This window comes from Euwallacea fornicatus, chromosome 37, assembly GCF_040115645.1.
Source record: "Euwallacea fornicatus isolate EFF26 chromosome 37, ASM4011564v1, whole genome shotgun sequence".
Taxonomy (NCBI): Eukaryota; Metazoa; Arthropoda; class Insecta; order Coleoptera; family Curculionidae; genus Euwallacea; species Euwallacea fornicatus.
Genome location: NC_089577.1, coordinates 1,473,781 through 1,497,684, shown reverse-complemented (window position 1 = coordinate 1,497,684; position 23,904 = coordinate 1,473,781). Strand labels below are relative to the sequence as shown.

The following is a 23,904-nucleotide window of genomic DNA, read 5'->3' as shown; positions in this document are numbered from 1 at the left end:
AGTAATATAATTGTTTATTTATACTAAAATTCTTAAAGTCGCTCTAATTTTGGCAACTACTGTATACAGGGTGGGCCACAAGTAACGCCTCGGAATTTCATGACAAAGCCCAGAGATTTTTTAACTGTTTCTTTTCTGAGGTGTATACAGACTAGCTAGATCTACATTTTAAAATTATTTTCAAAGTATACAGAATGTCCCAAACACATGTAATTGATCAAAGTTGCATTTTTTTAAATGGGATCCCCTGTATATTATATAATTTTTGAACTCGACCATTGAAATAAAATTAATTTTTATTAAAGTTTATGGTGTCTAACTCTAGCAGTTTTTGTCAAGATGCAAGATAATTGTCAACACCCAATCTCTCGTCCCATATTTAAGTTTTTAAAACAAAATTTTAATAGGAAGCCATCAAGGGACCAAATTTTGTACTGTAAATTTAAAAAAGATGGCGAATTGTATAGGGTGTTCTAAAAATAGCGCCAAATTCGTTCAACTTTTAACTGTTAATAACTTTTTTAATTTAATTGGGACACCCGGTAAGTTGTGTCACTGTTAGATGCCGAATTTACTTATCTATTGAATATCATTAGGATTCCCTATCTCTACTCATTTTCGCTAAAAACATACATTTTTATAAAAATATCTAAATCCCAATTTTAATCTTATGCCATATGAAATTGCTAAGATTTCCATGCAATTTAATTATTTATTTACGTATATTTGTATATTACAATTTTAACAATATTAACAAACAGCAGAAAACTAAGTATAATAAAAAAAAATTATATCAGGTGTTCTGCATGAGGACCATTTTGTTCTATGCATATTTTGATTGTTTCTTCAAAAGATTTTCCGACATTTTCTAGCATTTGTGGCGTAACAGAGGTAAAAACATTTCTAGTTCTTATTTTCATATCACCAGCCGTGGCAGGAGGAATCTTATAAACTTCATTTTTTACATACCCCCATAAAAAATAATCCATGGGGGTAAGGTCAGGTGATCTAGCTTTTTAGATTTTTAGGACACCCTGTACAATTCGCCGCCTTTTTGAAACTTACAGTACAAAATTTGGTCCCTTGATGGCTTCCTGTTAAAATTTTGCTTTAAAAACTTAAATATGGGACGAGAGATTGGGTGTTGACAATTATCTTGCATCTTGACAAAAACCGAATTATTTCAAAAACTGCTAGAGTTAGACACCATAAACCTCAATACAACTTAATTTTATTTTAATGGTCGAGTTCAAAAATGATATAATATACTGGGGATCCCATTTAAAAAAATGCAACTTTGATCAATTACATGTGTTTGGGACACTCTGTATACTTTGAAAATAATTTTAAAAATGTAGCTCTAGTTGGTCTGTATACACCTCAAAAAAGAAACAGTTAAAAAATCTCTCGGCTTTGTCATGAAATTCCGAGGCGTTACTCGTGGCCCACCCTGTATATCCTGCGGTCTCCCAGACCTCCACGTTGCTAGCCGAATATAGGACATCCTGTAGAAGACGGAAAGTTTATTGTAATTTAGATGTATAATATAAATTATTGTTACAGTTCATTGTAAATTGCGGTTTTATAGCCTAAAACCTTCGTAAGCATGTAACACGTGAAAATTACGTTAAGTTTCAATGAAATTCAAATTACTTAAATACATTAAGCTTTAGACATTCTAAACCTTATTAAAACAGACAGTTACTTCGATCGGTGAATCCAAAAGTACAATATTATACAGGGTGTGCCCTTGAAAAAGAGCATAACTTCAGGACTTTCGGACGGCCCGTGCAATGTGGAAATAGTGTTAAAAAGGTGACCATGATAGACTCCCATATAGCCCACAAGGGAAACTTTTTGGAGGCATTCTATTTTGGCCACGATATTCCGTGCCGTGTGACGTGAATAATTCGATATAATCATAAAATCTTAACGGCAACGTCGCAAATTAAGATATGGCGTCGCCAACCTGACGATAATAAAATTCGAATTGAACCAATATTTACAAGTTTCTTTGAAATACTTATTCGCCATATTTGTGTTAGCGATAAAATAAAATGGAAAACTTCATGGAATTTTCGTCAGCATGCAAAACATTAACATTTTCAGCCCAAATTTTATCCTGTTACGTTTGCAACCTTGCGCGCTGCCTTCTGGGTAATTTGTGACGTGCATTGGGAGTTTTAGTATACAATGGTTTTCCCGATGCAAATCCCAGTTATTCCTTCGGACATGTCCAACGAATCTTAACGTTTTCAAAAATCCCATCACCGATATCACAGGACTTGATTCTGAAAATTTTTCCTCCCTTAGGCCGTGACGTAAAAACACAGATTCTAAATTTTTTAAGATGTTTTGTTGAGGTTTTCAAGCCCAAATTGAAATTTCCGCATGGAAGGTTTCAATTTTGATTCGACATAGAAATTTTAACCCGGCGATTCACTTCCAGAATGAGCTTCCTTGATTTTCCATTGGGATTCTCGGCTCTCCAAACCGCGAAGTGAAACCACAAATTTTGAAATTCGTCCCGAAGTTTATCAGTTTTAACTAAGTACCAACATCTGTTACTCCAAATTCAATCCATGAAATCGGGTTTTTACCGGAAATTTTTAGCGTTCCAGACCGGACAGTTGAGCCCAAAAATTTTCGGCATTTCACACGCGCATCTCAGGCTCGAAAATTGGATTTGAATTCGGTCTCGAATTTTGCCGTAAATTTCAAAATTTCGGACCTCCCGTCCACCAAATCGGAATCGCTGAAAGCCCAATTATGCCCGATTTACTGTTAAATCCAAAACGTGTACGTGTTATATTAACTGCATCCAGCTAATGGGGAAATATGCGCAGGATTTGGCTCGATTCCGTTTCATTATGAATTCTTCGTACTCCTCAAACGCGTCCCTCTTGAACGTTCCTTCTTTAAGCTCCGTTTCCTACCAGTAAAATTTGGGTGGCTCCGACGTCAAACCGGATTCATTGAATTCTGAAAGGTTTACTTCAATCGAGCTCTTTGGACGGAGCTGCAGCTCCCCCAATCGTTATAATTCCACGAGGCGCCTTCGCCATTATGCCAAGAAAGCGCTTTAAAATCTTAAAATTTGGGTTTTGAAAGAGCGTTCAGCAGTTTTTTAGCTATCGGCCTTTGCGGCTCGTGGCCACAAAGTAGAAAACCGTAATGCTTCGTCAAAATTCTATTTCTCTCACATCTATTAACTCTAATCCACGTATTACAAATTCAGATGTTTAGTCAGTAATATGTGTATTCCTCCATGACCGTTTCATTTTAGACGACAAACTCGAATTTAACGCGATTTGTGAAAGAGCAAATTTCCGGCCCTCAAAGCGAAAATTTAATAAACAATCAGCGAATCCCAGGCAACCGGGTTTATCTATTCGAAAATAGTGCGAGGGCTTTTATTTGTGCAGCAAATATCCTCGTTATATATTCAGCTGAACTCGAATAATGCTGGGTAACAGCAGCAGCAGCAGCGAAAAGTGAAATATGCACAAAGCGTTTCTTTTCTTTACCCACCGTTCATGCAACACAAAGCACTTTTGCTCCCGTGTAAACCTGATAAGTGCTTTTTTATTGATTACGTCCGAGTTTAAAAATCAATGCGAAATGGGTCATGCTGGGCCCCATCACCGAAAGCGAAGCTCCTTCGTTCACCCGCGAAAAAAAAAGGAAACAGCCAGAGACAAGACAATGCACCAATAATGGGACCGCGACGGGGGCGAAGCATCCGAAAAGAAAGACACCAGGTGTTTATAAAATGCTTACCGGAGAAATAAATTAGAGGCGTCTTCAAGCAGGGAGAAACACCATTGAAGAGGTTTCTTTTTCAGTACTTTCACTAAAAATTGCCGCCATAAAGGGCGGCATGGGCAATGATGAGAAGTACTGAAGGAAAGTGATAAATCAGCAGGCAAGAGCGTAAGATGAATGGGCCAAATTAAGAAAACATTTTGTCGCAATAAAATTAGAATAAAGACCGGTTACAGGGTACAGCCCGCCATACACAATTGGCTCCGGCGAGCTTAACAAAGGCCTTATTGTTTTAAATTCGCTGGCCCCAAAATTAAATTCACCCGAACGCGAGGAGAACGAGCCCTGGCGCTCGTCAAAATTTCATTTATGAAATAATAAAATTTCCACTTTTGCCTAATGGAAAACGACCGGGGACGGGATTTCCTCTCGTGCAGGCGGACTCTGTCTCCTCTGTTTACGTTGAAACAGGCAAACGTAAAAAACACCCTTAACGAGCCCCCTTTATCTCCCCTTTAAAAGTGATGCATACGCATCTGGAGCTATCATAAAACTGCACATTTGCAGACAAAACGTCCCTCATTATATATTCAGGGAGCTATTGTCGCGTTGTGTAGTTGCGAGTGAGCATCTCTTGTGCAGCTCGTTAGAAAGAGTGACGTGATACCTGCACAACGATGCCTCTTTCTTTTAATGCTGAGACGGGCACTCGTAGCTAATTGAACCTCCTCCTTTTGCGGTAGTTTGATATGTTAATGGAATGACACAGTTTTGCTTCGACCGACCTTGAGCCAGGGGCGCGCTAACATAACTCGCTGTAGTATGACGCACTGTTTGTTAACGGTTACGTCATGACCGCTGACGTGTCAACGTATCAGTCCTCACTTAAGCTAAAGGGGTGCATGTCTCGTAGCAGCAATTTTTTCTTAATTAATTTGGCAACGTCGCTTATTTGCAATTTCCACAATTCGGCAACCACGCCTACCCAATGGGCAACGCATCTCTGTCATTATCAGACATCGTGTCATTCAAGCAAATGCGACGTGTGCGTCCGCGTCCGCGTGTCCGAAACGAACGCCTTGAACAAAATTGGCGCTTCTCGACGGACAGTGCGGACGAATCTTGAAAGGACATAAATATCGCATGTTTGAAACTCACATCACCCAAATATAAAATATTTCCCATTAGAGTCATTTCTGACAATGGAGACATACGATGGCCGCACCGCCCATCAGAGCTTTCTCCGTTTGATTGTTATTTATGTGCACCGACCGACATTAATGAGCCACGAGGGCAGATCGTCACAACTCCTAGGATTAAAATGACAAGAGAGGACGTTTTAAGTTCCCGAAAAATCAGGAAGAAATTGATTGATCTCTGAATATGTGGGATTCAAAAACCTGTAACTCAGAAATGACGGCCGCCAGCCAGGAGGCTAATTCGTCGGACATTTGAAAATAGCAAGAGCCATTGGTGAGGACTCGAAGGGCCGGTGAGGGCCAGCCGACGTGCATTTCGGAACTTACAATCCCTGCGGAGCCTCAGAGGTAAAAAGGTCTAATATTGGAAGCGATAACATTTTTCAATTCGTCACTGAGCAGGAATTCCTGGGGAACAAGAAGATAACTCAATATCGGAGTATGTATTTATGCCCTGCGGATGCGCCTCTAGTTTTTGAGATATCAATTGACCTATTTTCCCCTATAAATCTCAGACCTAAAAGACTCGCAACAAGCAGTAGCGTGGCATTTCGAAATTCAATTTAAAAATCCTAATAAAATTGGTAATTCGGTACGTATTACCGCGATTATGGGATCTCCTGCCATTTCCGAGGTGCCCATTGTTAGGGAGATCAGTCCGAACACAAAAGCGCCCCACAAGGGCCTTTCTCCTGCGATTGTTGCACAACTTTTCTTATAGTTTGAGTTATTGTTTAGGCGTAGCTGGAGCTTCTTCCAACGGAACAAACGTAGTAAAATATTCTGTAAATTATCTGCAAATGTGGGAAACACATAAAACGCACAAACCACTTCTCGTGGGACGCAAACGTATGGCATGAGAACGTTTCTCTTGCACGTTTTTGCAATAATTCTCGCTAAACTTGAGCTGTCGCTGGCATCAATTCCGCCGAAATTAACGCAATTAAATATTCTACAGGGTGTTCCTGGAGGAGAGGGCCACAGGTTGGAGGTTGATAGACCGCCTAAAACGAAGCTAAATGCATCCAGATTCAAAGGCCCTAGCGTGACTCCTCTTCGAGATGTAGGGGACCGATGGGTAATATGGGCCGGCGGGAAGTTGTCCTACAATGGTTCTCCGGTAAGTGTCGACATCGAGTCTAGCTTTTGCCGACCTAGCTTTGTTCGACCCAAAGACATTTGTTTTTATGAGCTTTACATCCTCTGAAAGTCTGTCGGTATGTTTATGAGCAATTCTAGGATATCATGATAAAATGCGAAGAGGAACCGGATGGTGAGGTAGGGGAGAGGATGATGCGAAACATGACGAATGCGTCGTCGATGGGGACAATTAGGAAGAATACTGGATCTGAGGTAAAAACCGTGAATGCTGGACACATGGGCTTTGTGCGGACATTGACGGCTCACTTTTTCATTTTTGTGATCCAGGTAAACTAAATAGGTAATAAGGTAAATGAGCTGTAATGCAATACAGGATTATACCAGAATTAAGAAGTGAGCAAAATATATTTTTTAATACGTGCCATTTTAGTAAGGCCCGTACTACCCGCCGTTCCCCTGGCCGTTTAAGTAAATATTGTCGAACATCCCACTTTTTTAGCTACGTTTGCTGTTGCTCCACTTACTACCACTCAAGACACAAATACGACTGCACTTTTAAAATCCACATTAAATTTCCTATAAGATAGAACAGTTTTTGCTGACGAATGTGCCCATTCGAGCCCAACGTAGCCGCCTAAAGAATAGGAAAATCTGAAACTCCGTGTTTTCTGATATTTCCATTTTCCAAGTTTCATTCACCTTCGTCTTGCAACCCTTTCTTCCTGAAACGCCCGGTATAAATGACCTGTCGTTGAAGGCTATAATTCATTCAACCCCTGTTTTGCTCATATTGAACGTTGAGCACGTTATCTATTCCAACATAATCAACGCAACCAAATATTTTGTAATTTACCTCCGAATGAAACCCATAATAGATTTAGCCCCTGCTTTCTCACGTTGAGAGATGAGCACGTTTCCCCTGCAAATTTATATTATTTTCTCATTCAAAACTTATTGTTTAAGCTCGAAATTTTTAACACTCACGCAGAAGTGAATGTAAAGTAACAAAATTACATCACGGAAATTTGAAAGCAAATGCGCTTTGCGGTCAGTCCACTGGTCATCGATTCATTAAGATTTCGTAAACGATCAGCAATCGCTGCGTTCTACAATGTCGCTAATGCGGAGGTGTTTTAAAATGAAATCACGGGCCGTTGCGGTGTTCCCAGCTGAGATTGTTACTCGTCCCTACATGAGACCCTGTGCACCAGTGCAACTGTACTTGGGGCCTTATTGGACTGGGAGGGTTAAAAATAAAACTATCTTGAGGATACGGCAATAAAGCTGCGAAACTTTGGCAATTTAATAAAACTGACTTCGTCTTTTTGTTGATCGAATTCCCGGGTTATGCCACACCAAGCCAACACCTCTAACGTTTTTGAGGGATCGTTAGGGAGAGGAACGTTCCATGTCCAGAAGTCCAACTTTATTTCGCAGCTCTCGGAAATGAGGAGCCGGAATGGTGTTGTAAATACGTCTGCTTCTTGCTTGCTCGAAGTACGGACAATTACGTAAAGCAGATCGATCTCTTCTCTACGTGTTCCCGTATAAAACGATATTTGTGCCTGCGTGTTTTCTACGTTTTTGGCCGCTACCCCCCCCCCCCTCCCCTCATTAATACGTTCATAAAATTATTTTCCTTTAAAATTCTATTAAAAAAAAGCAATTTTACCACCCATTTGGTGAACTCATAATTTACATTGATTAACAAACCTCAGCATACCTAATTCTAATATGCTTAAAAGCGCTTACTCGCGCAACTGGAGCGAACGTTTTGTCGTAATCTGATAGGTATGTGTCACTGAAACCACGCGATACTAAACGGGCTTTGTATTTAGGCAAATCTCCAATTTCATCAGTTTTTATCGCACGCATCCAGTTGCACTAAAAAATCTTCTTATTTTTTTACATTACATGCTGAGGAAACCGGCCGAGAACGCCTGGGGCTCCCCAGTCCGACCAGGATGCACGGGGATTCCCGGTTAGACGAAACCTCCTGGGGTTGCCTGCCCGAGCCAGACGACCAACGTTCGCCAATCGGGGATAACAAGTGAAAATGCGTCAGGCAATAGGTGTAACTTTGTTATTTAATCCTTTCTGGTTTCGTAGATGTTTGAGCTTCATTTATCTGAGACAGTTGCTGTAAGTGAGCACTTCTCCCGCCCCCCTCCCTCTTTCGTCGCAAAAATTTGGAAATGCGCCAAAATTTTTACTATTTTTCAAACGAGTGTCAATATCTCGGCAACTGGCTCTGCGCCAAAGAATTTCGCGATCGATACGCCAAAGAATTCGGTAAATGTCCGGGCTCACGTGGGGCGATAAACTCTGAACTCGTCTGTATAGCGTCTATCACCAGGAAAAAATGTTAAACATCCTTTCTTCTTTCGCTGATTCGAAGCAATTAGCAAAACGTGACTGATAACCTTTGGGATGTGCTGCGTCATCAAAACATTAGCTACAGCACGACTGAAGAGGTTCTACTGCAGCCAGGAGATATCCAGAATCGAAGACTCAACCTTTAGCCTGCATCAAAAATTTTCGGTAGAATTCAAGGAAGAGTCGGTAGAATCTCAACTCGGCTGACTTCTACAGTGGATCCGTATCTTTATGGCCTCGCCTGCATTGAGTCGTCTCTGGACCAAGCGAGGCTCAATTATTCCCTAATTGGTGGCAATTGGATTGAACCGTTGATACGCAAATTTATTGAAAACACTCTCATTAGCTGGTACGACTTCATTCGGTACTGTAATTTGATGCATGCGGTCGGGGAAATCGAAACTCGCTGGTTGTGAGAATGACGATTTTCTCAAGTGGCACCTTCAAGTTTACCCAAAGGAACAGTAATGTCGTGCAATATCTGGCCGCAATCACTGGTAAGATGATACTCACTTTCAGACACCTTAATGAGGATTGCAATTTCAGCGAATCTGGGCATAATATGCAGCGAAATGCATTACGGGTGGCCTTCGCCCTCCCTTCCCATTCTAATGAGCGGAAACTACTCCTTCACCATCAGCAGTGACGAGGGATCTTGGCTGGTAGTGGCCCCTCTCTTTGGAGCAATCGTAGGGGCCCTGATCACAGGCCTCATCGTGGACATATTCGGCAGGAAGCGGCTGATAATTTTCTCTTCTGTGCCTTTTGTGTTTTCCTGGCTATTTATCGCGTGGGCTCCTTCGGGCCCTTTAATGTTCGTCGCCCGGGTCATAGCAGGCATGACCGATGGGCTGTCCTTCACCGCAGTTCCCATGTATCTAGGGGAAATAGCAGATCCTAAAATCAGGGGACAAATTGCCTCAATATGTCCTGTATGCATCATTCTAGGAATCCTCATCATAAACATTCTAGGCTCATACTTGCCCATAGACACTACTGCCTATTTAAGCACCATAGTGCCCTTGCTACTCCTGCTGACCTTCGTGTGGATGCCCGAAAGCCCCTATTTCTATTTAATGCATGGTAAAGTTGCCGAGGCCAAGAAGAGCCTTCAAGTGTTGAGAGGCTCTGAGGATGTGGTCTCTGAAATGGACCGAATAGTCGAAGCTGTTGCCGAGCAGAACAAAAACAAGGGAAAATGGACAGATTTGTTTACAATCTCAAGCAACAGAAGGGCCCTACTTATAGCTTTCGGTTTGAGGGGAGTTCAACAGCTGAGCGGCACGACAGCAATCATCTTCTACTGCAAGAAAATCTTCGAGCAGTCCTCAAACTTCATGTCTTCGAGCACTGCTACTATAATCTACTTCAGTGTCCAATTAGTCCTCTCCGTGGCGGCCTCCATTGTAGTGGATTTCGCGGGAAGACGCCCTTTGCTGATTATTTCCATCACAGGGACCGCACTCGCCCTCTTCCTCAACGGGGGCTACTTGTACGTCAAAGACTGCACCGACATAGACATTTCCTTCATCAACTTCCTGCCTCTCGTAGCCCTCATAGCCTTCGTAGTGGTGTTCAGCATAGGAATGCAAACCATTCCTTTGCTGATCATGGGCGAGGTATTTCCCACTGACGTGAAAGCTGTGGCTCTTTGCGCGGCAGACATTTACTACAGCGTCATAGTTTCCATTATTTCCAAGCTCTTCCATTGGAGTAATGCGGAATTCGGAATGTATGTGTCCTTCTTTGCTTTCGGTGTGTGCTGCGTATTCGGTTTGCTGTTCATTGTGCTTTTCGTGCCTGAGACTAAAGGCAAAACCTTGGAGGATATCCAAAAGGAGCTGAGGACGGGGAAGTTGCAATGCGCATTCTGAGTGACGTGTTTGTGTTTTGTAAATAATTTTTTTTTTTTTTATTTGCTTCGCTATTGGTTTTACGGTTTTTTTATTTGGAAATAATATTGAAACTTGCAAGGTTGCCTGACGAACAATAAGATCATTGAAAGCATTAGTCACATAAACCAAGAATAACAGTTTTGTAGTCGTCGGAAATTCGAAGCAAAAGTGGCATCTGCTCTGATTTGCGATAAAATATTTCGCACTTGTTAAGGAACTAACTGTTCCCAAAGTTACTCAAGAGCTCAAAAGTGGTGTAGTTATTTTAAGCAATAATTGAGGTCAGTACTGCTATGTATTATTTTTTATTTCCTACAGAAAATTCAGACTTAAAGAAGCTTCCTATATTTTTTACACCATAAGGCAGTTTCACCATCCTTTCCCTCCACATTTCCAGCGTCTTTTCCACAACATTGAGCATCAGCTATACGGAATTTGGCCTAAAAATTGTCTTTCGCCATTGTGTCAACAAGAAAGTGCATTTCGTGCCAGCAATCTGGACATTATTGGGTTATTATAAGTGACAAGAAGTGGGTGTCCTAAGGCCTAATTATGTTCGAAAAAGCCAATGATCCGTCAGTAACCGGGATGAAAATAAATACAATTCAAAATATTTTGGAAACTATATTTAGCCATTCCTGGATATTTTCGTGTGAACGGACATTTTCCTCCTAAAACACGTCCGGCGTGGGAATTTTCATGATATATTGGAAGCCTTTCTAGAATTGATTGGCTATAACATTTACCGCAACCTTCAAAATGGACTAAAAATAAGATTTGCAGAACGTAGTAAAAACTGCAATGAAAAGTTATTTCGCCAAAGTGTCAAGATTTGAGACTACTGCGGAAATAAAATATCCAGAATGGAAAAAACTATATTACTGCAAAACATACAAAAAATACATATTATAATAAAGCTAAAAATACTTTAATACTTGATACCAAAGTACAAAAATCAGCCTTCTATTATTAAGAACATCTTAAATTTTTATTACGCATTTTCCTCTGTACCTCTCCTCTCAGAATCCCCTTTGAGGCTCACCTGAATATCCTCTAAAGTTTTGCCCTTGGTCTCGGGGACGAACAGCACAATCAACACTAGTCCTACGATACAACTGACAGAGAATGCGAAAAAGGGCGTGTACATTCCGAAAGAGTCTTTCATGATCTGGAAGAACTTGGACACTATCGTTGCTATAATTGAGAAATAGATATCTGCAAAACAAAGGGCGAATGCCTTGACGTTGGAAGGAAAAAGTTCTCCGAGCATTAAAATAGGAATGGTTTGCATCCCTAAAGAAAACACCACCACAAAACCTATAAGCCCAACTACTGGGACTATGCTAAAGGACGTTGTATCTAGAGTGGTGCAAGATTTAATATAGAAATATGCTCCTTCTAAGAACAAAAATAGGGCTGAACCGGTTATGGAGGTTATCAGCAAAGGTCTCCTTCCAGCTTTATCTACTATAGTAGAGCTGAAGCAGGAGAGGGTGAGTTGGACTGCAAAGTAGATGATGGTAGCCACATGAGAGGAAATATGGTCTCCAGCCTCAATGAAGATGGGCTGAGCATAGAAGGTTACTGCAGTCGTGCCGCTCAGCTGCTGCGCCCCCCTCAAAATCATCATGATTATCACAGCCTTCCTGCTCACTTTATCGGTGAACAAATCTAAAAATTTCCCAGCATTCTTATTCTGAGCTTTCAAAGCAAAGCTCACTCTCCCCAACTCCCCGTCAACATCATTCAGCCCCCTAAACCGCTGCAAGCTCCTTTTCGCTTCCTCAGTGTTACCCCTCATCAGCAAATAGTACGGAGACTCCGGCATAAAGGCGAAGCTCACCATGGTCACCAAAGGCAGAGAACTGCTCACAATTGCTGTGACCATGATGCTTAAATACGATCCCACGATGTTGATCAGAAGGATTCCGAATATCCAGTTTACGCTTACGCTGCTCCCTAGCAGTCCCCGTACTTTTGGGTCGGAAATCTCCCCGATGTACATGGGAAGGGCGGTGAACACCCAGCCATCAGCCACTCCCGCGATGAATCGGGCAATGTAGATGATGGTGACTGAGGGAGCGAAAGCTACCATCATCCAGGCAGCGAAGTAGGGAATTGAGGAGATGAGAATTGTTCTTTTCCTGCCGAATATGTCCACTGTGGTGCCCACGATGAGCGAACCCAGGAGGGCTCCCAATAGGGGCATGACTGCCATCCAGGAACCCTCGTCGTTGGTCACGGGGATGCTGGAAGTGTTATGCAGGAGCTTCGGGAGGGAAGGTGAGGGCCAGCCGTAATGCATCCCGCTGGTTATGGCATTCAGGTTCCCTGGAAAAAATGTATTATAGTTCAGGTCTGCAGGTTGTTACGCCTCAAGCGGGTACTCTTGTGCTGAACTGTCTTAGTTTTTGAGTTATTTGATGAGTTTTCTTTAGTTCTGGTTCATTTGTAGTCCCAGACCTTGCTTTTTTTAAATAAAACCTTCTGTGTGTTGTCGACCGTGACTTGTCTGCATCCATTTTGGATGGATGTATTCTTGAAAGTGCCTAACTCTCTTAGTTTTTGGGATATTTTAGGTTTTGTTAATGGAATTTTGGAAATATGAATTGTCATCTCACGGGAAATTCCCGAGCCAGATATCGATTTTTATTTATATATAAAGCAATTTTTCCCTAGATCATTTTCACAATGCGAAAGATCAAGTTCAGGCTTGCGGATAGTTCCTAAAGCAATTTGCTACGTCACGAAGGAAAGCCAGATCCCTAATTAATCAGCAAACACAAATAAATACTCGAATCTAAATTTACTCATTCTGCGAATATAAGAAACCAAAGTTTCCACTGCGACGGTGGTTAATTCGAAACAGATGTTTCAGATTAGATTTCAATTGGACTTAAATTGTATCAATTGTTCAGCGTGTACAAAGGTCGTTAATGCCACCATTGCCATAAATCTGTGTATACTTATTCATCCTCAAAACATGCGTTCGATCCATGGCAAAAAGACGAGGAAATCTAAGGGAGTTAAGTCGGCTTCAAGGCTCTTTTTCGTACCTGTGAATGCAGCCAGAAACTGGATCATGGCACTGCCCTGCTGGATTTTCTGAGTGGACCCCGTTATGATCGTCATCTTGGCATTAACAGAAACAAGGAAAAATTAAACTTAACAAAATAAATGTTTAAAAAGAAACGAATTGTTTAAAATGTTCACATTGGCGGCATTTTCGATCAGGCCGCTGAAAGAGCACTGGTTTAAATGAGTATAAATACGCATCAGCTGTTACTTAAATACATGTTTGTACCTACAGCTGAGCAGTTTAATAGTGCTAATGCTCGACTACAGGGTGAGCTATGTACGTTTGTCCATGCTCTATAAGCAGGCTATTTGGGACTTAGCGAAACTCAAACAGCAATTTCTTATCAACAAGAAAAGTGTTTAACTTGTGATTTAAAAATTGTATAGTCATTGTTTGCGCCCCCCTGTGGTGATTGTCTCTTAATCCATAGTACCTTTCGTTGTTTGCTCAGCTGCTTTTCCTGGATTAGACGCACACACATGTGTTGCAAAAATAAAAGGATACACCTGGAACAGCACTCATTGGCCCATTTCCAGGTTCAGGTATTTATAGCGCACTTTGTCCTAGTCGAAAATGCTGCGGTCTATACTTATTGTTGGAAGAGAAAAAATGAGTTTATCGATACAAAACATCAGTCGATCTTGAAAAAATGCCGGGCAAATACCTACCCGCATTGTATTCATAAACAGGCCTTATTTACTCGACACTCGAAGGCATCTAGAAAATTCAACTTGCTGAGACGTAAAAGCGTTTAATTCAGGTATCTCAGAGCTGACTCACTAAGTGATGACGTAAAAATCTGGCTTCGCCAAATGATTTGTTGACGACTTTGTGGTAAGTAGTACACAGGAGAACGTCATTGTTTTTTTTTTTTTTTTAATGCAGATTTGCGCGTAAACTAGGCAATCGCAGCTTGCCTCTATCTTTATCAATTAAATTTATATGATTAGTTGCTTAGTGGATAACAGTGAAACACTTAACTGATCAAAAGAATGTGTAAGGCAAGTTTCTTGAGCCAATGGCGAACGCGCCCGAATGAATCAATGTTCCCCGTCTTGACAAATGTATCCTTTTAAGGAATTATTAGGTAGATTAAAAATATTAAATTTTCATTTTTGAAAGTTGACAACTTTTTTGGTTTTTGAAAGATATGCTTGAAGATTTTTTTGACGTGTCGTGCGGTTTCTTGACACGATGGTAAATACAATTTTCAGTCAATAGCCAGCTGAGCAACTAATTCTTCCAAGGTTTGCTAGGTTGTCATAACACAATCAAAAGGTCGTCAATTCGAGTACAACAACAGCTGTAAACTCGAGAAGTAGTTTTTTTTATTGTACCTTATAATTCATGAAAGAAAACTACAAAATCGGTAGATTTATTGTAGGAAAAATATGACACTTTTTGTGGGAAATCCTGGAGAGATCATTGTTTCTACAAATACAGGACATCCTTCATCAACATCAATTAATTTAAATTTCCTACTTTTAGCAAAATAAAGCACTTCGTTGCACTCTCTTCGAAAAATGGTTAACGTCACACAAATCACGCCTTCACGAGCAAATTATCATGTTCTTCACCATTAAGCCCTGTCTTCTCTCGACTCACTTTAATTGTCTCCATTTCGACCTCGGGACTCTGCCCACTTTCTCCTTTCAGGAACAACTGGATCTCCTCCAAGCTTTTTCCCTTGGTCTCAGGCACCACGAAAATGATGAAAACCAGCCCAACGATGGAACATATTGTGAAGCCATAAAAGGCCATGTGAATACCATAATTGTCCATCATGACTTGCAGGAATTTGGAGGATATTGTAGCCACCAAACTGAAGTACACGTCTGCTAGACAAAGGGCGTAGGCTTTGACGCTTGTAGGGAACAGTTCGCCAAGGAGGCAAATTGGAATGCTCTGCATTCCGATGCTGAAGAAGATGACGAACAGAATTAAACTGGCCACAGGGATGTATTCGACATTGGATGTGTCTATGGAGGTCTTCTTATCGATATAAAAGTACGTTCCTTCAATGAATAAGGCTACAATGGCACCGCCCATGGAAATGAGCAGCAAAGGCTTTCTTCCGGCTCTATCTACTATACTAGAAGACATCATCGTCATCACCAACATCACTGCAAAGTAGATTATGGAGGCTTCTTTGGAAGACACATGGCTGCCAGCTTGGGCGAAGATTTCTTGAGCATAGAAGGTTATGGCAGTAGTACCGCTGAACTGCTGAAAACCCCTGAGTCCAGCCACGATAATCACAGCCTTGCGGTTACTTGGCACTCTGAACAAATCCAAAAAGCTCCCCCGAGCTTTGCTACTGGTCTTAATCGACAATTTCATCCGTTTAATATCCTCCTCAACGTCGTCGCTTTTGCGAAACTTCCTCAAACACTCTCGGGCTTTGTCCGGCTTGTCCTTCATGAGGAGATAGTAAGGGCTTTCAGGCATCCATACGAAAGTGACTACTGCAACTATGCATAGTGAGGAGGACAGCAGAGCTGTCGCGCTAATACTGAGATAGGAACCTATGAGGTTTATTAGGAGAAAGCCCAAGATCCAGCTCACGGAGCAACTGGAGCCTAGCAGTCCTCTCACTCGGGGATCTGCGATTTCCCCAATGTACATTGGCACCACCGTGAAAGTCACCCCATCGGCAATCCCAGCAATAAACCTGAAAAATTAATTTAATAAAAAATTAATGATCAACTTGAAGGCAGCTAGAACCGTTACCTGGCGACATACAGATACATCGCAGTCTGAGCAAAAGCCACCATAATCCAGGCGAGGAAAAACGGCACTGAAGTCAGCAAGATGGTCTTCTTTCTTCCTAAATAATCCACTATGTTGGCCGCGGTGAGGGCGCCCACCACGGCCCCCAGGAGGGGCATGACAGCCATTAGTGCGCCCTCATCGCTGCTGATGCTCAGGGAAGAGTTGGTATTGTTAAGGATTTGCGGCAAAGAGGGCGAAGGCCAGCCATAGTGCATGCCATCGGTGACGATTGCCAAGTTGCCTGAAATTGCAGTTACGTAAAGGAATTCTGCGGCTTGGAATGAGGGCAGAAAACTGGTTCTTGATAAGTGTTACATGCGGGTAGTATCAAGTATCGTTTGCGAGCGCATATCGAGGTTCTTTCAGTTGAAGTCTTTGCACGATAGGTGGATATAAATAAAAGGTTATTAGATGGATTTTCAAAACTTCTTTCAGCGACAAGCGGTCAGTTTCTTCTGCTGCGCCTCTTACCTCTTCCTCGCTACAACACTAAATTTCGTACAAAACTTTATTGAACACTATGAGCTTTCAATACCTATAAAAACCAGCGGCGCACTTCACGTCCTAGAACCACTGCGAATTTTACAATTTTGGTGAGTCAACAAGTTCTTGTTGAACTGAATAGACAACATGTTTTACACCGAAGTAGATAGAGTAGTATGAAGTGCCTAATGAAACTACAAAATAAAAATTCACAAGAAAGTCTGCAACTATCAATTTAAAAAAATTCCCGATTAAATGAAGTTGAATCTAGATTAAATTAAATTAAATTAAGTCCCAATTGTACTAAACTAAATTCCAGTTAAATTAAATTAAATTCCAGTTAAATTTAATTAAATTCCGGTTAAAGTAAATTAAATTCCAGTTAAAGTAAATTAAATTCCAGTTAAATTAAATTAAATTCCAGTTAAATTAAATTAAATTCCAGTTAAATTAAATTAAATTCCAGTTAAATTAAATTAAATTCCAGTTAAATTAAATTAAGTTCCAATTAAATTCGACTTAAACGTATTGGTTTTTTTCGCACCCTTCGTTATGATTATGATTTTTTTGTGGCTGCTGTGTTTCTATTTAAAAATTGCATTCGGCGCGCCCCTGCTTAATGGCCTTAAATGCATGTTTCTCAAACTGCAGAAAACGCTCCTAACGCTTAACGTAAGCACAACAAACCATTAGCATGTAATATTTTCAGACCCAGCAATTTTCCAACATTATTTCATTCTCTTAACCTTCCATTACTTTACGTTGAAATGCGTCGGGCACGCCCCTGTTTGCGCACTGCAGAAAACTTCTACGGCACTCAGCGACCAAACTCCGAAGTTGAATAGCACATCACCACCTTTAATGATTTTTCAAAGAATTTTTTGGTTTTTGGCTCCCGATAACTTAGCAAAAAAAAATGGTAATAAAATAACAAATAATCTCATCTCGCGGTCAGTGGCGGACCTTCGAAGCGAGCGGACCCCGAGAAGCTTAAAAAACTGCGGGGACATTATGACCGCCTTAGTCAACGTTTTTTTAATCAGTTGTTGTGTTGCATAGAGTTAAATTTAACGAATATTCCATAGAAGTCCTCTAAGTAGCTCATTTCATTTCGCAATAGTTGCCTAACAGTCCGCAACGCAGCCTCCTTAACGCTTTACATATGGCTTAACCGACGCTCATTAGGGACCCCCTTATGAGGGCTGTACCAGCTTTCTTTGCCAACACATGTACGATCAATTTCTCTTTAACTGAACTCCTCTAAAGTTTTCCGGTGAACAGTAACATGCACACGCCGCAAACCTTTAAGAGCGTGCATGTGGCTGTAACTATCCCTTTCGGGAGTTGCTCAGGGGGATCCCTAAAGTGATTTTTCGAATTGACAATACACCCATCGAGTTATCCACTCGATTCAGCTAACTTTATCTAAAAAATTCTTGCGGAGAAATTGCTCGGCCCATAAGAAATGATATTATTTTTGTGAGTCCTGCCAGATTTATAATCTAATATTGACCTAATAGACAGGTTTCGATTATACAATCTTGAGGAGTGGATTGAGATTGAGACCTCAAAGATCGTGTTGTGGTTATCTTTATTTTGATCGTGCGCAGACCCACCCTTAGGCGCACTTGTTAAGCAGAACGGGATCAGGCATTTATGGACGGATAGCGGATAATTTCGTAATTATCCTGTTTATCTGGGCATGCGCGTTGCGGCTGTGCTTATTTTCACTATTGCAATTAAGCAATTTGCTTTTTATGCAAATTCAACCTATGCCCATTAAATTTATACTTTATTAATACACAATTAATTAATTAACTCAACGAATTCATTAGGCAAACTTCAAAAACTGTCTATCTACCCGAGGTCTATTCGCAATCGCTGTTAGGCGCAAAGATTGATTTTTCAAAGTGCGAAAAAGTCCCGATTTATTGAGCCGCATTGGATTTGGGTTGTTCGGGGGGTCCCCTAAGTAGTTTTTCCTATCACCGAAGCTCTCAAATTATTGCGGGTGAAATGTGGGCTATTCCACGTGGATCTTTTGGTTCGCAAAAACCCCGTTTTTGGAATTTTGACTGCCAGTAGAAATAGGTAGAATTAACGTCGGATGATGACGTTCTTGCATGCTTTTTTCACGTTTTAATGTCTATAAAGTGGAGTGATAAGGTACGCAAATTACATAAGAAGCAATATTTCTTATGTGTTCATACGTGTTCGTTTTACAGTACCCAGGCACTCACTCGCAAGATTACTCTGCTTATCTATCCACGTTCGTAAAATTGTAAAGTGCAAAAATGAGAAAATCTTAGTCAAGCACGTTCGCAAGAACTCATTGTTCTGCGCCTTACCTGAGGCAGCAGCGAAATACTGCAGCTTGGAACCACCTGCCACTTTGACAGTCTCCATAGCGCCACTCAGCTTTAAAACTCACTAAATCACTATATCGAAAAAATCACTTTAATCGACTCTTCTCTGTCAGTCTTTTGTCTTCGGTACTGCCCGAGCAGTACTCTCTACATGTTGTACCAGCAACAGCTGACTATATCGATGGACCCCGGTAGTACTGTAGCCTGAAATAAAGCACCTATAAGCTCAAGGACGGGCGCCACGAAATATCATTAATATACAGCCTGTCTTTGTTTCAGCCTAATAAAGAAAATTCAATGAATCGTCACATTTCGCGAGGTTTAGGCTGCTGCAGTATCACCCGGTAGGTCGCTTGTGAAACCCTATTTGGGGGCTAGTTTACCTGAGGCCATCACTTCGACCGTAGACGCAACGAGACAGCCTGTAGAAACCCGAGTCGGACGGGATAATGATTTAAAAAGAATTAATTTTCATGATATATCGAGTTGTACGTAGAATATGTAGTATGCAAATTTTCATTAGCGAAATACCAGAAATATTGAACCTTGGGCCAAAAATTAATAATTTCCGCTGGTATAGCAGTCCAAGCAGTTTCGGCACCTTTGGAATGATTATCGGAAAACTATTGGTTCTAATCAAAAGTCGTTAAGATTAGACAATTACCTGTTATATGCTGATAAAGATGTAATGCAAAGTACTGATGTGCGATAACATCTAATTGAAGAGGCACAAATCCGAGTAATAAACCAGTGATTGAATAAATCCCTACCTGAAGGAGATTGCGCCACTTAAAGCAGGTATCTTGAGGGACCTCAAGTTGTTTGTTCACGCCACTAACACTGAAATAAGAAAGCCTGGATACATTCGAAAATGCTGTCGTCATTAGTATTGTTTCATTGGCAAAGATTCAATGTTTTACGAGTGTGGAGATGTATGAAAACAAAAAGAATGAGCGCAAAGCAGCTGTTTTCCTACTGAGGATTTCCAGGAATAATCGATACACTTAGTACATTTCCACGATCCTTTAATTTAGTGATGCAACTTCATTGATCGCAGCGCGATAAAGACGTTCAGGCTGATTAAAAATTGAGTTTCTTAGGGCCAAAGTCCTGCCAATTTTGGCGAGAAAAGAAAACATTGCAACAGACAGATATAGCTATAAACTCGAATTTCGTGTGTTGTTTTTGCGACTTTTCTTTGCCCCCAGCCAAATCGTATATATTCTATAGCAAAAATCTTCTTTAGAATATTAATTATCAATTGTCCGCAAAATCACTTCGGAACCAAAAAACGAACAAACACCATATAGATACCCCTAAATGCAGGCAACCAAACATATTCGCCGTGTGAAAACGTACTGCCAAAGCGACATAAACACTTTTCAGTTTTATTTTAAATTGCTGTTGACCATAAATCAACAGTTGTACGATAAATTAAACTATAAAACATTTTACTTTTTAAACAATTTATTAATAACACTCATATCATTATATCTATACTTCAGCCACCGCCTCCGCCTCTTTGAGCTTAGCCTGAGGGTTATCCGTAATGAAATTGACGACGCTATCAAACCCTGGATGCGCCTGAAAAACCACCGAAACTACACTCCTATTTTTTAGTCTCTTCTCAATCTCCGGCTGCTTCGAAGCCAACTCCACAGCCTTCTCTTGACTCAAACCCTCCAAGGCTCTTCTCCTAAGCTTGACAGTGCTCTTCTCAGAACCATTAATCTAAGACGTAAATCTTGTTGCCTCAACAAGACCTCATGAAGCCAAAAACTCACCTGGCAACCCAGTTCCAGCTGATAATCCATATCAGTCTCTGGCCATTTTTGTTCCAAAACTCCCCTTTCCCAAAGGATTTCGTTGGACATATTCAGCCGATTGGGAGCAGAAACAAAGCCGCTCCAGAGCTCTGAAGCAAAATGGGGAGCCATGGGAGCTAGAAGCATTAATTGAGTGGCCAAGGCCCTTTCGAACTGAAGGCTGTGGCAAATTACTGCAGGCGGAGCCCTCTGGAATCTATATTTAATACATTGAATCTTTCTGTGAACAAACCGACCCTGATGCTATTGGTTAATCCTTGCTGCTTCGACACAGCCACGCTCATTTGCTGTGAAATTACATAGTTAAATGAGGCCCCTTTAATGTAATAATTGCGGGAATCCCATAAGAAATCCTCTTGGGCTTTGAATTTGTCCTCCGCTATCATAGGAGGAGGCTCATTGCGATGTTTAATGAAGTCTTGAATTGTCAACCAGAGACGCTTTTGCCAATTGATAATGCCCGGAAAAGCTACAATACATCCTCGTTTTCGTGCCAATAAACAAATCCAGTACAACATACTATTAGAGTTCCAATTCCTATGAGAAGTAGGAGAAACATCAGCCAAAATCAACAGTCTAGTAGTGTCAATTCCGTACTCATTGAACATATTCTCAGGATCCACTCCGTTTTGTTTGGACTTGCTCATTTTCTCCCAAGAAATAACCACAGGCTGGCTAGTTGATTTAACAATGCCTTTGCCCTTTTTTAAGTCTAAAAGGCCCCACATCAATAAAAAAAAAACCACTGCTCACCTAACAACAAAACGCACCCAAAACCTCCACTTCATCCTCCCTTAAATACTGCCCACTTCCTTTTATCCTATAGCTCCGCCCCATAACCATCCCTTGCACTAACAACCGTCTAAACGGCTCCCTTTCAGGCAGAAGCCCCAATGAGTGTAAGAAATGACTAATAAATCTGGCGTAATATAAGTGTAAAACCGCTGGAAATTGTCTTAAACATGATACATGTAAAACAACAAGAACAAGAAATACCGTGTTCTTTGCCCCCAATATATAAATCAACAGGGGTCATTCTAAAGGCCTGCGCTCTATCAAACATTTCCTTATTGTTATTTGGATCTAAATAGCGCAAATAATACCAAGAACTATCAACAAAAGTGTCCATAGTGTCTGTTTCCCTTTTGGCGCTATCTCCACATTTTGGGCAAGTTGTATTGACCTAAAGGTGAATGCTTAAATGGTTCTTCAAATATTCTTGACATAAAATACCCAGTCGGCAACGTCTTCCAAAGGAGAGCGGCCTTTCCTGGAGATTTCAGACAATTTAGGCAGTTTTACTGGCAGTTGCTCTCGCGGTACCGGAACGATGCCGCAGTTGGGACAATGGATAATAGGTATAGGAGTGCCCCAGTACCTTTGTCGAGAAATTAACCAATCGCGAAGCTTCGCACTAGACCAATAGCCCCCAATTTGTAATTTTGAGGCTTGCGCACACATTCTGTCAGATTTTTCCTTTATTTGTCCCTCTTTGAGAGTAGTAGGAGTGAAATCTATTTGGTGTGTTTGAGCAAATTCAGCTGAAGCCTCACACACAGAAGGAATACCTTTTTAGGAATTATAAACAAATAGTAAACCTAATATTATTAAAGTTCAATATTCAAATATTACCTAAAAAACTATCAGTTTGGGGCAAAAACTCAAACTCATCAGTCACAAAAACTGGGATTTGTTCATTTGTGAAAGGATTCAAAATAATGCTTTTTAACTTCCTGGTGCATGCACTAACATTAACTCCCTCTTTCTGAGCTAAAATGTGATTCCCAGTCACTAAAAGGAACTTTGCTTCTTCAATATATGCAGGATTTGCAGTCCACACAGTTACAAACATAGATGAATGTCTTAAAAGTTAATTGTTTTTAATTTTGTTATTAACTATTTAAGGTACAACCTACCCCAGAACTTTGAAATCAAAATTAACCCCTGAACACTCCCCAATCCAGTGTTTTTGCATCTTAATAATATCCCTCCAATCATGCAAAATTGAGTCATTTAAGCAATCATACAGTTGTTTTGCAAATTTTGTAGTGCGAATAAACCACTGCCGAAGTAGCTTTTTCTCTACCTTAGCGCCTGACCTGTAACAACCTGAAAGCTCTGCATATCACACTCATTTAAACTGACCTCCATGAACAGCCATTCTCATCAACCTGCTCATCAGCCAAAACTGTCTGATCTATGGGATCCCAATTTACTAAAGCCTCTTTCTGATAGGCCAGTCCAGAATCATACAGTTTGAGGAATAAGTCTTGAGTCCAGTGATAATAAGTCGGATCACAAGTTGTCAGCTCTCTATGCCATTCAAAGCTACACCCCAATTGTTTCAATTGTTTTTTCATATGTTTTATGTTGTTTTGAGTCCATTCTTTAGGGGATAACTGCCTGTCTATGGCAGCGTTTTCCGCAGGCAAACCAAAAGCATCCCATCCAATGGGATGAATCACCTACTTAAGATTTGTATAAAATATTTTGGGTTGTTCGGACACTCACGTTCTTGCCATTCATGTGCTGGTACCTCGACACTGTATCGCTGATTGTGTAAACTCTCACGTGCCCCATATGTAAATGTCCTGAAGGGTAGGGGAACATTGAAAGCACATAATACTTTTCTTTAAAATTATCTTTGTTGTCAAACGGTTTTTGCGTGATTTTATCTTTCCAGAAGTCCTCGATTTGATGCTTTAGCTTCGCAGAGAGTTCCTCTTGCTACAAACTGTAATTTTTAGGGTATTTTTAGGGGGTCTCAGGTGGTGTTTACCCAGAAGTTGCAGCCAGATAAAGGGCGCAAGAATATTGATTTTGAGAGTGGCAAGATTTGCAGCACCTTAAGGGAGTTTGGTAAAAGTTGCATTTTTGAGTTGTCTTATTGGGGTTTTTAAGTAAAAACCATTTAAAATTATATTTTTTTTAAATCACATAACCTACAAAATTGCAAGAATTTTGTGAACTTCAATTTAGTTGGTTTCTTCGAGACGGAAAGGGATGAAAATCTTTTCCCGGTGGGACCACACTCTGTTTCTT

At 40.8% G+C, this 23,904-nt stretch overlaps 4 protein-coding genes across 9 annotated transcripts; 1 reads left to right on the top strand and 3 right to left on the bottom strand.

Annotated features, from left to right (window-relative positions):
* The first annotated feature begins 7,742 nt into the window (after positions 1 to 7,742).
* LOC136349294 (facilitated trehalose transporter Tret1-like) lies at positions 7,743 to 10,673 on the top strand. The gene is made up of 3 exons (XM_066300756.1): positions 7,743 to 8,115; positions 8,175 to 8,938; positions 8,988 to 10,673. Exons 2-3 carry the CDS (start codon positions 8,860 to 8,862, stop codon positions 10,313 to 10,315), a joined length of 1,407 nt encoding a protein of 468 aa, XP_066156853.1. The 5' UTR covers positions 7,743 to 8,115; positions 8,175 to 8,859; the 3' UTR covers positions 10,316 to 10,673.
* Positions 10,674 to 11,198: 525 nt separating this feature from the next.
* On the bottom strand, positions 11,199 to 13,615 carry LOC136349293 (facilitated trehalose transporter Tret1-like). The gene is made up of 2 exons (XM_066300755.1): positions 13,393 to 13,615; positions 11,199 to 12,667 (listed from the first exon to the last, which is right to left on the bottom strand). Exons 1-2 carry the CDS (start codon positions 13,466 to 13,468, stop codon positions 11,328 to 11,330), a joined length of 1,416 nt encoding a protein of 471 aa, XP_066156852.1. The 5' UTR covers positions 13,469 to 13,615; the 3' UTR covers positions 11,199 to 11,327.
* A 1,159-nt stretch (positions 13,616 to 14,774) lies between these two features.
* Positions 14,775 to 20,142, bottom strand: LOC136349288 (facilitated trehalose transporter Tret1-like). 5 transcript variants are annotated; one of them, XM_066300743.1, is made up of 4 exons: positions 19,807 to 20,136; positions 19,019 to 19,240; positions 16,146 to 16,428; positions 14,775 to 16,086 (listed from the first exon to the last, which is right to left on the bottom strand). In XM_066300743.1, the coding sequence occupies exons 2-4, from the start codon at positions 19,074 to 19,076 to the stop codon at positions 14,958 to 14,960; spliced, it is 1,470 nt and encodes a 489-aa protein (XP_066156840.1). In that variant the 5' UTR covers positions 19,077 to 19,240; positions 19,807 to 20,136; the 3' UTR covers positions 14,775 to 14,957. The 5 variants fall into 5 exon arrangements, with proteins under 5 accessions (XP_066156840.1, XP_066156841.1, XP_066156842.1 ...); XM_066300744.1 differs by having other exon boundaries at positions 19,701 to 19,841; XM_066300745.1 differs by lacking the exon at positions 19,807 to 20,136 and adding an exon at positions 19,298 to 19,604.
* A 343-nt stretch (positions 20,143 to 20,485) lies between these two features.
* LeuRS-m (Leucyl-tRNA synthetase, mitochondrial) lies at positions 20,486 to 23,866 on the bottom strand. Of its 2 annotated transcripts, none has more exons than XM_066300740.1 (12): positions 23,642 to 23,866; positions 23,374 to 23,589; positions 23,008 to 23,327; positions 22,779 to 22,961; positions 22,495 to 22,724; positions 22,096 to 22,430; positions 21,859 to 22,045; positions 21,633 to 21,806; positions 21,383 to 21,574; positions 21,099 to 21,331; positions 20,821 to 21,051; positions 20,486 to 20,767 (listed from the first exon to the last, which is right to left on the bottom strand). In XM_066300740.1, the coding sequence occupies exons 1-12, from the start codon at positions 23,732 to 23,734 to the stop codon at positions 20,531 to 20,533; spliced, it is 2,631 nt and encodes an 876-aa protein (XP_066156837.1). In that variant the 5' UTR covers positions 23,735 to 23,866; the 3' UTR covers positions 20,486 to 20,530. The 2 variants fall into 2 exon arrangements, with proteins under 2 accessions (XP_066156837.1, XP_066156838.1); XM_066300741.1 differs by having other exon boundaries at positions 23,382 to 23,596; positions 23,642 to 23,789.
* Positions 23,867 to 23,904: the final 38 nt, after the last annotated feature.